This window comes from Chiloscyllium plagiosum, chromosome 3 (genome assembly GCF_004010195.1).
Source record: "Chiloscyllium plagiosum isolate BGI_BamShark_2017 chromosome 3, ASM401019v2, whole genome shotgun sequence".
Lineage (NCBI taxonomy): Eukaryota > Metazoa > Chordata > Chondrichthyes > Orectolobiformes > Hemiscylliidae > Chiloscyllium > Chiloscyllium plagiosum.
Genome location: NC_057712.1, coordinates 125,380,617 through 125,394,500, shown reverse-complemented (window position 1 = coordinate 125,394,500; position 13,884 = coordinate 125,380,617). Strand labels below are relative to the sequence as shown.

The following is a 13,884-nucleotide window of genomic DNA, read 5'->3' as shown; positions in this document are numbered from 1 at the left end:
CATTAGTCAGAGGGGGGACACCCGGACCAACCAACCCAACCACCCCGTGGCTCAACACTTCAACTCCCCCTCCCCCTCCCATTCCACCAAGGACATGCAAGTCCTTGGACTCCTCCATCGTCAGACCATGGCAACACGATGGTTGGAGGAAGAGCGCCTCATCTTCCGCCTGGGAACCCTCCAACCACAGGGGGTGAATTCAGATTTCTCCAGTTTCCTCATTTCCCCTCCCCCCCCACCTTGTCTCTGTCAAATCCCTCGAACTCAGCACCGCCTTCCTAACCTGCAATCTTCTTCCTGACCTCTCCGCCCCCACCCCACTCTGGCCTATCACCCTCGCCTTGACCTCCCTCCACCTATTGCATTTCCAACGCCCCTCCCCCAAGTCCCTCCTCCCTACCTTTTATCTTAGGCTGCTTGGCACACCCTCCTTATTCCTGAAGAAGGGCTTATTCCCAAAACATCGATTCTCCTGTTCCTTGGATGCTGCCTGACCTGCTGTGCTTTTCCAGCAACACATTTTCAGCTCTGATCTCCAGCATCTGCAGTCCTCACTTTCTCCCCTTCATTAGTCAGTACATTGAGTACAAGAATTAGAAAGTCATGAACATTGGTGAGGCCTCTTCTGGAGTACTGCGCACAATTCTGGTCACCCTTCTATTGAAAGGATGTTGTTAAACTTGAGAGAGTGCAGAAAAGATTTACAAGGATGTTACCAGGGTTGGAGGATTTGAGCTATTGGGAGAGGCTGAACAGGCTGGGGCTGTTTTCCCTGGAGCGTTGGAGACTGAGGGTTGACCTTATAGAGGTTTATAAAATCATGAGGGGACATGGATAGGGTGAATAATCAAAGTTTTTCTTCGGATGTGAGAGACCAAATCTGGAGGGCATACATTTAGGGTGAGAGGGGAAAGATTTAAAAGAGACCTCTTTTAACATAAAGGGTGATGCCAAAGGAAGTGGTGGAGGCTAGTACAGTTACAACATTTAAAAGGTATCTGGAAAATACAGAGGATGGAAGGTCCCTGGAACATGTTGCCAGTAGAGGCAGGTACGGTAGATTCATTTAAGGTGCGTCTGGACAGATGCATGAGTAGGTGGGGAGCTGAGGGATACAGATGCTTAGGAATTGGGCGATAGGTTTAGACAGTGGATTTCGGTCGGCTCATGCTTGGAGGGCCGAAGGGCCTGTTCCTGGGCTGTAAAGTTTCTTTATTCTCTGTTCTTTGGATGTGTATATGAATAGGAAGTATTTAAAGGGATATGGGCCAAGTGCTGGCAGATTGGACAAGGTCAGATTGGGATGTCTCGTCGACAAATGTGAGTTCACAGAATTTCAGAAAACTTAAGAGTGTGGAAAACAGGAGAACGGCATGTTGAAGAAAGCGACAAAGGTGTGCATTTATGTAGCACCACCAAAACAAAAAGCTCCATTGCTTTTCTTCAAAATAATACCATGAGATCTTTTACTTAAGAGAGAAGGGGGTTGGTGGCTGAAAGAGTACCCCCTCTGACAATGCTGCATTCCTTCAGTATGACACAGGAGCGTCTGCTGAGATACTGTGCTCTGTGCTCTGGGGCAGAACCTGCCACGTTCCTGACTCAGAGTTTCCTACCCACTAAGCCTACGCTGACTTGATCATAGATGTTGTTAACATTGAAACAGCATAATTAAGTAACACACGTGACTGTTAATTGTGCCTGAAATGAACTTCAGCCCTAAGTATATAACTCCACGCAGACACAGCCTGTTTACAGGCCAAAGAAACAAGTGGGTGACTTTAAAATTTTTTTCACTTAAATGAACAGTTCTTTGGCTAGTGCAGGCAGCAGTATAGGGGAAGGGGTTGTTCAGAAAGGGACTCTGTGCTCCTCAAGTTGGTTTGTTCCCTGAAGCAACATTTGTGAATATTGTGGCTGACTCCAGTTACTGTTCCTTCAGCCGTGATTGAGATTGACCTCAGTCTGTTGTACATCTCTGTGCAAGTTCCTGTCAGAGAGTGTGGGTCTCCCCATAAGGGCCCATGGATCAGTGTCACATATCGAAATCTTTATTGCTGTCTGTCTTTGATTTCAGAACCTGCGCACTGACATCGTCATGGATGTGGGGAATAGCCTGAACCCAGCTGTGGACATTGGTCAGGTGAGGCACTGTCACACAACTTGAGGAGTGTTATCCCTGGGGACAGTGACAGGGGACAGTGGGGGACAGAGAGAAAGAATAAAGAGAAAGGATTGTCTTGCATTGCCAAAGCACCTTTCTTGAGCTCAGGATGTTCCAGATCACTTCACGGCCGATGAAGGACATTCTGGGGTAAGGTAGGATCCAGAGAAGCCAATTTGCACAGCACAACCTCTCACAGAAAGCAATGTGATAATGACCAGATAACAGTGTATCGCGAGGTAAGTATTAACTCAGGACCTGAACGGTGGCTCCCACTATTAATGGGGATGTGGTGATCATGTCACTGGATTAGAAACCTAGAGGCCCAGTTTAATGTTGGCTGGACATAAATTCACAATCCCATCACAGGTGGGATTTACACTCAATTCAGTCCATAAATCTGGAATTGAGAACACATCTCTGCTGTCGATTGTGATTATAACTCATTTGATTCTTTCGGGAGGCAAATCTGCTCCCCTTACCCAGTCTGGACTGCATCTGACAAGACTCATAACGATGTGGTTGATTCTTTACTGTTTCCTGAAAAAGGCCGATCAAGGCACTCTGTTCGAGGGCAATTAAGGCAAACAATTCTGGTTTTGCCCGCCAAGCCCACGCCCCTAAAAGAGAATACAATATTCATCATAGAATCTAATGTACCATAGTGGAATCCTTATTGTGTGGGAGCAGGCTATTCAGCCCATCAAGTCCACACAGGCTGAAGACCATCCCAGCCAGACCCACTCTATCCCTGTAACACTGCATTTCCTATGGCTAACCCACCTAAAACCTGCACATCACTGAGCACTCTGGACAAGTTAGCATGGCCAATTCACCTGACCTGCACATCTTTGGATTGTGGGAGGGAACTGGAGCAAACCCACACAGACACAGGGAGAATGGGCAAACTCCACACAGACAGTCGCCTGAGGCTAGAATCGAACCCAGGTCTCTGGCACTGTGAGGCAGCAGTGATAACCACTGAGCTGCTGTGCCACCCCAGATATTCTGAAAGATGGTTGGAAGGTGTCCGTGTTTATAGGGACATTGGCTTTGAATCTCTCTCTTTTCTGATTGGATGAGGTGGAAGGAGGCTTCATGCAGGGTCTCGGGTATTTTACCCTGGAGGAACTACGGTACTCACCAGAGGGTGTCCTGTACACCCGTGGACCAGGAGCATACAAGATTCCATCAGCTGGCGATATCCCAATGCAACTCAACGTATCTCTCCTCCGGGAATCTCCGAACAGAAAAGCCATTTATTCTTCCAAGGTACTTCTTGCTTTGTTCCTGTTTAACCGGTAGTGGGAAGGGAGTATCTGCTCCCGTTAGTCTGTGTGTGAGCTGAAATGGATTGTTTCACTAAACTGAAGGCCACGACATCAGATCTCCCATAATAATGACAAGGCGCAGTCTCCAATCACCAGTACCACATCATGTGTTGGCTGCACCACTTCCCATACATTCGTTGGCAGAGGACATCCCAGCTCTGATCTGAATACATCGCAAATGTGGGGAGGGCCTAGACAGCATGAGCAAAATGGTTGTTTTGATAAGGTTTTATTTATCAATGAATTGAAGCATTTAAGGGCAGAGATGTGTAAATGAGGGAAGAAGACGTGAAAAGCTGTGTGGCTGGAGCTTTTCTTGTGCATTGTGGAATCATTGGGACCCGTGCGAGAATCACAGTTGAGATCAAAAACACACTGATTGGTTGGAAAGTCAACTCTTTAGTCAACCGAACTTAGCTATCAGCCTCTGCTCGGCCACTTTCCTCGGTACCCATAGGGAGGGCCTCAACCAGGACCTTGGGTTCATATCACATTACAGGTGATCACCATTGCACTACACACACTCTCACATACACACGGACACAGGTCCACACAGACGCGCACACAGACACCCACACACACCCTTATAGACACATACGCTCCCACACTCACACATGCACCCCCTCACAGACTTAAGACACTCTGCACTCACTACACACACACACACNNNCTCACAACCCCCACCCCAGACAGACAAAGACCCACATGCACACATGTATTTTGTGGGGTGAATTTGTACTTGTAGAGTTACATTGTACTTTGCTCAAAAACTGCATGCATTCTTGTAAAACTCTGTTATCTCACTTTTTAGATTAGAATCAATCTAAACATCAGGTCAAAGACAGAGAACACAGGGGGCCAACACCTTCAACATATTGTCTAGCTAGCATCATTGTTAACAGCTAACCCGAGAATGCAACTTTAAAAAAAAGGTTTTGTGATTTACACATGAAAGAAGTGAAACTATCACTGTATTCTAACAGATGAAAGGCTTAACAGACAATCAATTTTTCAATGTATAATTTCAGTTACATCACACTGCAAATTTTTGCTATAAATTCTGTGTTATGATCGAGCCCTCCACTATCACCTGATGAAGGAGCGTCGCTCCGAAAGCTAGTGTGCTTCCAATTAAACCTGTTGGACTATAACCTGGTGTTGTGTGATTTTTAACTTTAGCTGAGACGTTGCCAGGGAGAAAGCAATGGAGGCACTGCAGGTTGCTAAAGCTCCTGGGTAATTCAAAAAAGGTGACACCGTGTTCCTTTTGTTGACAAGGAATGGGGAACTGTGCATGAATATACGTCATTTCTAGCAAGTGTACGTGAGCCAGGTTCTGAGCATGACTGATGGTCTGAAATCGGTTGTCAGTGTAACACACTCGGGATTGTTCAGCATGTTCTGTTCAATTGTGGAAGTGCAATGATATGTTAATGAGATGGAGGAGACTGACGTGGGGCAGAAACACCAGCAGGGGCCAGTTAAACAAATGGCCTTATATGATATATTTTCAGTGTCATAAAATCATCAGACGTTAGCTGGAGGATTATGTCCACTCCTGGGAATGACGTTTTTAGAAAAGATGTCAAGGAGTTTGAGGGTGCTTTTGAGATTAACTGGAATGGTACCAGAGGGATACAGAAGGATATAAAACAATAGGAAGCAGAACAGGCTACAGAGTCCCTCCAATGCTCAGTTTTTCAATAGGATGATACATCAGAACATATGGCCACTCAGCCGGCTTCACCATTCAATAACACTTTCCCAGTCTATCCAATTTCCATCGAGTCGTTTAGTGTTGAGTAGAGTGACTGAGTGAACATTCACAGCTCTCTGCGGTAAGCAATTTTAAGGACTCGCAGTCTTCTAACTGAAGACAATTACTTGTCATCTTCGGAATCCATGACTGCAGACTCTCCAGCCAGATCTCGTCACCCTTTCAAGTTTAACAACATCCTTCTGATAGCAGGGAGGCTAGAATTGAATGCAGAGCTGAAAATGTGTTGCTGGAAAAGCGCAGCAGGTCAGGCAGCATCCAAGGANCCCCGAAACGTCGATTCTCCTGCTCCTTGGATGCTGCCTGACCTGCCGCGCTTTTCCAGCAACACATTTTCAGCTCTGATCTCCAGCATCTGCAGTCCTCACTTTCTCCTAGAATTGAATGCAGTCAAGATTACAGTAGTGCTGGAAAAGTACGGCAGGTCAGGCAGCATCCAAAGAGCAGGAAAATTGATGTTTCGGGCAAAAGCCCTTCATCAGGAATGAGGCTGGGAGCCTCGGGGATGGAGAGATAAATGGGAGGGGGGATGTGGCTGGGGAAAGATAGCTGAGAGTGAAATAGGTGGATGGAGGTGAGGGTGAAGGTGATAGGTCAGAGAAGAGGGTGGAGCGGATAGGTGGGAAGGAAGATTGACAGGTAGGACAGGTCCTGAGGATGATGTTGAGCTGGAAGGTGGGGGTAAGGTGGGGGGAGAGGAAATGAGGAAACCGGTGAAGTCCACATCGATGCCCTGGGGTTGAAGTGTTCCGAGGCGGAAGATGAGGCGTTCTTCCTCCAGGCATTGGGTGGTGAGGGAGTGGGGATGGAGGAGGCCCTGGATCTGCATGTCCTCAGCAGAGTGGGAGGGGGAAGATGAAATGTTTGGCCACAGGGCAGTGGGGTTGGTTGGTGCGGGTGTCCCAGAGGTATTCTCTGAAGCGCTCTGTGAGTAGGTGTCTGTCACCCCAATGTAGAGGAGACTGCATCAGGAGGAACGGATGCAGTAAATGACATGTGTGGAAGTGCAGGTAAAACTTGATGGATTCTGTTTAAGGACAGGGCTGAAGAGTTTCAGGACAGAGGAGGTAGAATTGAACACAGTACAGTAAAAACCCCCATATCCAAAGATTCGGTTTCTGCAGTTTCAGTTATTCACGGTTTACTGCGACCCGAAAATATTGCATGGAACATTCCAGAAATAATTCCGGGGCCTGCTGGAGAGGTCAATCTCCCATTTAAATGATAGGTTTCACTACTATCCACAGTTATGGGCATCCGCGGTAGGTCTTGGATACAGAGGTACACCTGTATTCCAAAAGTGGCCTAACCAGTGTTCTGCACAGCTGCAATGTGACCTCCCAACTCCTATACTCAAAGCACTGGCCAATTAAGGCCAGCGTATTGAATTCCTTCATAGTGAGTTTTGAGAAGATTTGTAGCTCAGGTTGGGGTTCTGGATTTAGGTTTGCTTGCTGAGCTGCAAGGGTCATTTCCAGATGTTTCGTCACCCTACTAGATAACATCTGCAGTTGTCCTCAGGCGAAGCACTGTACATAATTCCTGCTTTCTATTTATATGTTTAAGTTTCTTTGAGTTGATATTGTCATTTCCTGTGGTGATGTCATTTCCCTTTTTTCCCCCCTTGGGGGTTGGTAGATGGGGTCTAACTCGATTTGTTTGTTGATAGAGTTCCGGTTGGAATGCCATGCTTCTAGATGCCATGCTTCTAGGAATTCTCGTGTGTGTCTCTGTTTGGCTTGTCCTAAGATGGATGTGTTGTACCAGTCGAAGTGGTGTCCTTCCTTGTCTGCATGTAACGATACTAGTGAGAGAGGGTCATGTCGTTTTGTGGCTAGTTGGTGTTCATGTATGCTGGTGGCTAGTTTTGTGCCTGTTTGCCCAATGTAGTGTTTGTTACATTTCTTGCAAGGTATTTTGTAAATGACATTAAAGACTACATTGAAAAAGTGAACTCACTACTTATAGATACCAACAAGTGGCTATATACCCAACCCCACAGCTAGAGAACCGAATCACAGCCCTACTAAAGAAACTTCAGAAATCTGGAGAAATAATAAGACAGATTTCCAAAAAATGAAACCAGATGGATCCAACACACCAGGCTTCTATGGATTACCCAAAATTCACAAACCAGGAGCCCCCCTCAGACCCATAGTCTCGCTACCTGGAACACCAACTTGCAGATTAGTCGAGGAACTACACCAAAGACTAAAATACTTAGTAGAATACTCACGCCACTCCATCCACTCCACCCAAGAATTCCCTGAAGACCATCAAAGACACTAAGATAGAAGAGGATGAAATAATGGTCTCCTTTGATGTAACAGCCCTGTTTACAACAATCAACATTAACCTGGCCAAGGAAACACTAACTACACTATTAGAAGACCCAAAGACACATTCACCAAACACCACTAACTTCATCAGCAAGGACAGTATCGTCAAACTACTGGACCTATGCCTTATCACACACTTCACCTTCAACCACAAAACCTTCAGAGGAACCAACTGAACACCCATGGGATCTCCGATATCAGGGTTCTTAGCAGCAGCAGTAATGCAGAGACTCGAACAAACAGCTCTGCCAACCATCCAACCCAAACTTTGGGTCCACTATGTGGATGACACCTTTGTCATCACTAAACAAAACAAATTAAAGGAAACCTTCAAAGCTATCAACAATACTCTTACTGGCATAAAATTCACCAAGGAGGAGGAAAACAACAACAAACTGCCATTCCTAGATGTCACAGTCGAGCGAACAGCCAATGGGGAACTTCAAACCAGCGTCTACAGAAAAACCACACACACGGACCAAATACTGAAGCAATCACCCCAACATCCACAAACGAAGCTGCATCAGAACATCATTTTAATGAGCCAACACACACTGCAGCACAGAGGAACTACGCACAGCAGAGGAAAATCACCTATCCCGTGTATTCAAAAAGAATGGTTACCCAATGAACCCAGTTCGCCAATTTCTCAGCAACAAACTCAAAGCAGACAAAACGCAGCCAGAAACCCTAGCCACTCTCTCCTACATCAAAGACATATCGCAAATGACTGCCAGACTACTCCGACCCCTTGGCATCATGGTAGCCCACAAACCCACCAACACATTAAAACCACAGCTAATGAACTTGAAAGACCCTATACAGACAATGAGCAAAACTAATATCATTTACAAAATACCTTGCAAGAAATTTTACAAACACTACATTGGACAAATAGGCAGAAAACTAGCCACCAGGATACATGAACACCAACTAGCCACAAAACGACATGACCCTCTCTCACTAGTATCCTCACAAACAGATAAGGAAGAATACCACTTCAACTGGTACAACACATCCATCTTAGGATGAGCCAAACAGAAACACACACGAGAATTCCTAGAAGCATGGCATTCCAACCAGAACTCTATCAACAAACCTCATCTACCACCCCCTGAAAAAAAACAGGAAATGACATCACCACAGGAAATGACAATATCAACCCAAAGAAACTTAAACATATAAATAGAAAGCAGGGATTATGTTCATTGCTTCACCTGAGGCCCACCGAAGATGTTACCTAGTAGGGTGACGATACGTCATGAAGTGACCCTTCCAGCTCAGCGAGCAAACCTACACCCAGAACCCCTTCATCACTATCCTATCTACCTGCAACTCAACTTTCAAGAAACCATGAACCTGCAACCCAAGGTCTGTTTGTTTGGCAACCCTCCATAATATTGTGACTGAATTAAAAGAAAAAGCATTTTAAATGGGATACAAACATTAGTATCACTGCAGGTAACTGGATCCTTGGTGGAGGGCTTAAACAATGTCCATTTATTCACTGGGTTAGTGTAAGTGTTGAATTTGAGCCCACGCTGTGATATATAAACATTGTCCATTCATCCTAGGCTGTTGGAGAGCCCCCTTTATTCCTAGCTGCCTCCATTTTCTTCGCAATCAAAGACGCCATCGTTGCAGCAAGAGCAACCTCTGGGAAGACAGGCCCCCTTCGCCTCAACAGCCCAGCAACACCAGAAAGGATACGGAACGCCTGCATTGACAACCTGACAGAGATGGTATGTATGCCTTCCCTTAGTGTCAGAGTTAAAGCGAACATCACCACCAGCTCAGATAAATTAGTGCTTCATCAAGGTCAATTTCAAGACCCCACACAGTCTGGAGCAAGATCAGAAACAGGGCAAAGCCCTTACTAAATACTGCACCACACTCATTACCCCTGTAAATACTGCACCACACTCATTACCCCCAGTAATTACTGCACCACACTCATTACCCCTGTAAATACTACACCACACTCATTACCCCCAGTAAATACTGCACCACACTCATTACCCCAGCAATTACTGCATCACACTCATTACCCCTGTAAATACTGCACCACACTCATTACCCCAGCAATTACTGCACCACACTCATTACTCCAGTAAATACTGTACCACACTCATTACCCCCAGTAATTACTGCACCACACTCATTACCCCCAGTAAATACTGCACCACACTCATTACCCCCAGTAAATACTGCACCACACTCATTACCCCAGCAATTACTGCATCACACTCATTACCCCTGTAAATACTGCACCACACTCATTACCCCAGCAATTACTGCACCACACTCATTACCCCCTGTAAATACTGCACCACACTCATTACCCCAGCAATTATTGCACCACACTCATTACTCCAGTAAATACTGCACCACACTCATTACTCCAGTAAATACTGCACCACACTCATTACCCCCAGTAAATACTGCACCACACTCATTACCCCAGCAATTACTGCACCACACTCATTACCCCAGCATTTAGTGCACCATACTCATTACCCCCAGTAATTACTGTTCCACACTCATTACCCCAGTAATTACTGAACCACATTCGTCACCCCTGTAAATACTGCCCCACACTCATTACCCCCAGTAATTACTGATACACACTCAACCCCTGTAAGTTCTGATCCACACTCATTACCCCCAGTAAATAAGGCACCACACTCATTGCTCCAGTAAATACTGATCCTCACTCATGACCCCAGTAAATACTGCACCACACTCATTACATCTGTAAATACTGCACCACACTCGGTCCCCCCAGTAAATACTGCACCATACTCATTACACCGTAAATACTGCACCACACACGTTAACCCTGTAAATACTGGTCCACACTTCTTACCCTAGAAATTACTGCACCACACATTGCCCCAGTAAATACAGCACCACACACGTTACCCCTGTAATTACTGAACCACTCATTGTCCCAGTAAATACTGATCCACACTCATTACCCCAGTAATTATTGAACCATGCATGTTATCCCAGTAAATACTGCACCACACTCATTACACCTGTAAATACTGATCCATACTCATTACACCTGTAAATACTGATCCACACACGTTACCCCTGTAAATACTGATCCACACACGTTACCCCTGTAAATACGGCACCACACACATTACCCCTGTAAATACGGCACCACACACGTTACCCCTGTAATTACTGAACCACTCATTGCCCCAGTAAATACTGATCCACACTCATTACACCTGTAAATATGGCACCACACACGTTACCCCTGTAATTACTGAACCACACTCATTACCGCAGTAAATACTGCGCCACACTGATTACCCGCAGTAACTACTGTGCCACACTGATTACCCGCAGTAAATACTGCGCCACACTGATTACCCGCAGTAACTACTGCGCCACACTGATTACCCGCAGTAAATACTGCACCACACTCATTAGCCCAGTAAATACTGCACCACCCTCATCACCCCAGTAAATACTGCACTACACACGTTACCCCAGTATATACAGCATCACATTCATTCCCCCCTGTACATAGAACATAGAACATAGAACAAGTGGAGTTCCGCAGGGATCAGTTCTGGGTCCTCTGCTGTTTGTAATTTTTATTAATGACTTGGAAGAGGGAGTCGAGGGTGGGTCAGTAAATACCACACTCATTAGCCCAGTAAATACTGCACCACACTCATCCCCCCTGTAAATACTGAAGCACACGCATTACCCCCAGTAAATACTGCACTACCCTCATCACCCCAGTAAATACTGCACTACACACGTTACCCCAGTATATACAGCATCACATTCATTCCCCCCTGTACATAGAACATAGAACATAGAACAAGTGGAGTTCCGCAGGGATCAGTTCTGGGTCCTCTGCTGTTTGTAATTTTTATTAATGACTTGGAAGAGGGAGTCGAGGGTGGGTCAGTAAATTTGCAGATGATACGAAGATTGGTGGAGTTGTGGATAGTGAGGAGGGCTGTTGTCGGCTGCAAAGGGACTTAGATATGATGCAGAGCTGGGCTGAGGAGTGGCAGATGGAGTACAACCCTGTCAAGTGTGAGGTTGTCCATTTTGGAAAAACAAATAAGAATGCAGAATACAGGGTTAACGGTAGGGTTCCACCTTAGTAAGGTGGAGGAGCAGAGGGATCTTGGCGTCTATGTTCATAGATCTTTGAAAGTTACCACTCAGGTGGATAGAGCTTGTAAGGGCAGAGTCAGAATCATTGGTGTCCTTTAGGCGGCAATTGGATAGGTACATGGATGGGTGCTTAAGCTAGGACAAATGTTCGGCACAACATCGTGGGCCGAAGGGCCTGTTCTGTGCTGTATTGTTCTATGTTCTATGTTCTATGTTCTAAATACTGCACCACACTCATCACCCCTGTAAATACTGAAGCACGTGCATTACCCCAGTAAATAATGCACCACACTCATTTTCCCTGTAATTACTGCACCACACTCATTACCCCAGTAAATACCGCACCACACTCGTTGCCCCAAAAATACTGAACCACATTCATTACCCCAGTAAATAATGCACCACACGCATCACCCCAGTAAATACTGGACCACACTCATCACCCCTGTAAATATGGAACCACACTCATTATCCTTGTAATTATTGGTCCACACTCATTACCCCTGTAATGACTGAACCACATTCATTCCTCCAGTAAATATTGCACCACACTCATTACCCTTGTAATTACTGATCCACACTCATTATCCTTGTAATTACTGATCCACACTCATTCCCCCAGTAAATACTGCACCACACTCGTTACCCCAGTAAATACTGCACGACACTCATTACCCCTGTAATTACTGCACCACGCTCGTTACCCCAGTAAATACTGCACCACACTCATTACCCCAGTTAGTACTGCACGACACTCGTTACCCCAGTAATTACTGATCCACACTCATTACCCCTGAACCACTCATTACCCTAGTATATACTGAACCACTCATTACCCCAGTAAATACTGCACCACACTCGTTACCGCTGTAAATAATGCACCACACTCATCACCCCAGTAAATATTGATCCACACTCATTACCCCCAGTAAATACTGCACCACACTCATTACCCCCAGTAAATACTGCACCACACTCGATACCCCCAGTAAATACAGAACCACACTCAGTGCCCCAGTAAATATTGAACTGGACTCATTACCCCAGTAAATACTAACACCATGCCCAGGGACCCCTGTAAAACTGACGCCCTCCCTCACACCCTGTTAATACCGACACATTCCCCGAGGACCCCACTTAAAACTGACGCACTCCTCCTGTAAATACTGACATCCTCCTCAGGGACCCCCTGTAAGTACTGACACACAATCCCCAGGGACTCCTGTAAATACTGACACACTCTCCAGGGACCCCTGTAAATACTGACAACCTCCTCAGGGACACCCTATAAATACAGACACACTCCCCGGGACAACCCTGTATATACTTGGGCACTCCCCAGGGCCCCCCGTAAATACTGACACACTCCCCCAGGAACCACCCTGCAAATACTAACACCATCCCCAGGAGCCCACGTAAATACTGATGCACTCCCCACGGCACCCTGTAAATACTGGCACACTCCCCAGGGACCCCCCCTGTAAATACTGACACAAACCCCAGGGACCCTCCTGTAAATACTGACACACACCCCAGGGACCCTCCTGTAAAGACTGACACACACCCCAGGGACCCTCCTGTAAAGACTGACACACACCCCAGGGACCCTCCTGTAAAGACTGACACACACCCCAGGGACCCTCCTGTAAAGACTGACACACACCCCAGGGACCCTCCTGTAAAGACTGACACACACCCCAGGGACCCTCCTGTAAAGACTGACACACACCCCAGGGACCCTCCTGTAAAGACTGACACACACCCCAGGGACCCTCCTGTAAAGACTGACACACACCCCAGGGACCCTCCTGTAAATACTGACACACTCTCCCCGAGACCCTTCTGTAAATACTGACACACACTCCCCGAGACCCTCCTGTAAATACTGACACAGTCCCCCCGAGACCCTCCATTAAATACTGACACACTCTCCCCGAGACCCTTCTGTAAATACTGACACATTCTCCCCGAGACCCTTCTGTAAATACCGACACACTTTCTCCAGGGACCCTCCTGTAAATACTGACACACTCTCCCCGAGACCCTTCTGTAAATACTGACACACTTCCCCCCCACCCCGAGACCCTCCTGTAAATAATGACACAGTCCCCCCAGCCCCTCCTG

General features: G+C 46.3%; 1 protein-coding gene across 1 annotated transcript in view; it reads left to right on the top strand.

The window, feature by feature from the left end:
- xdh (xanthine dehydrogenase) overlaps positions 1-13,884 on the top strand; it is a 143,732-nt gene that overhangs the window by 122,866 nt on the left and 6,982 nt on the right. The window contains exons 34-36 of the mRNA XM_043675419.1: positions 2,078-2,143; positions 3,248-3,436; positions 9,186-9,353. Of these exons, the coding sequence (XP_043531354.1) occupies positions 2,078-2,143; positions 3,248-3,436; positions 9,186-9,353 (423 nt within the window). The remainder of the gene's footprint in view (positions 1-2,077; positions 2,144-3,247; positions 3,437-9,185; positions 9,354-13,884) is intronic.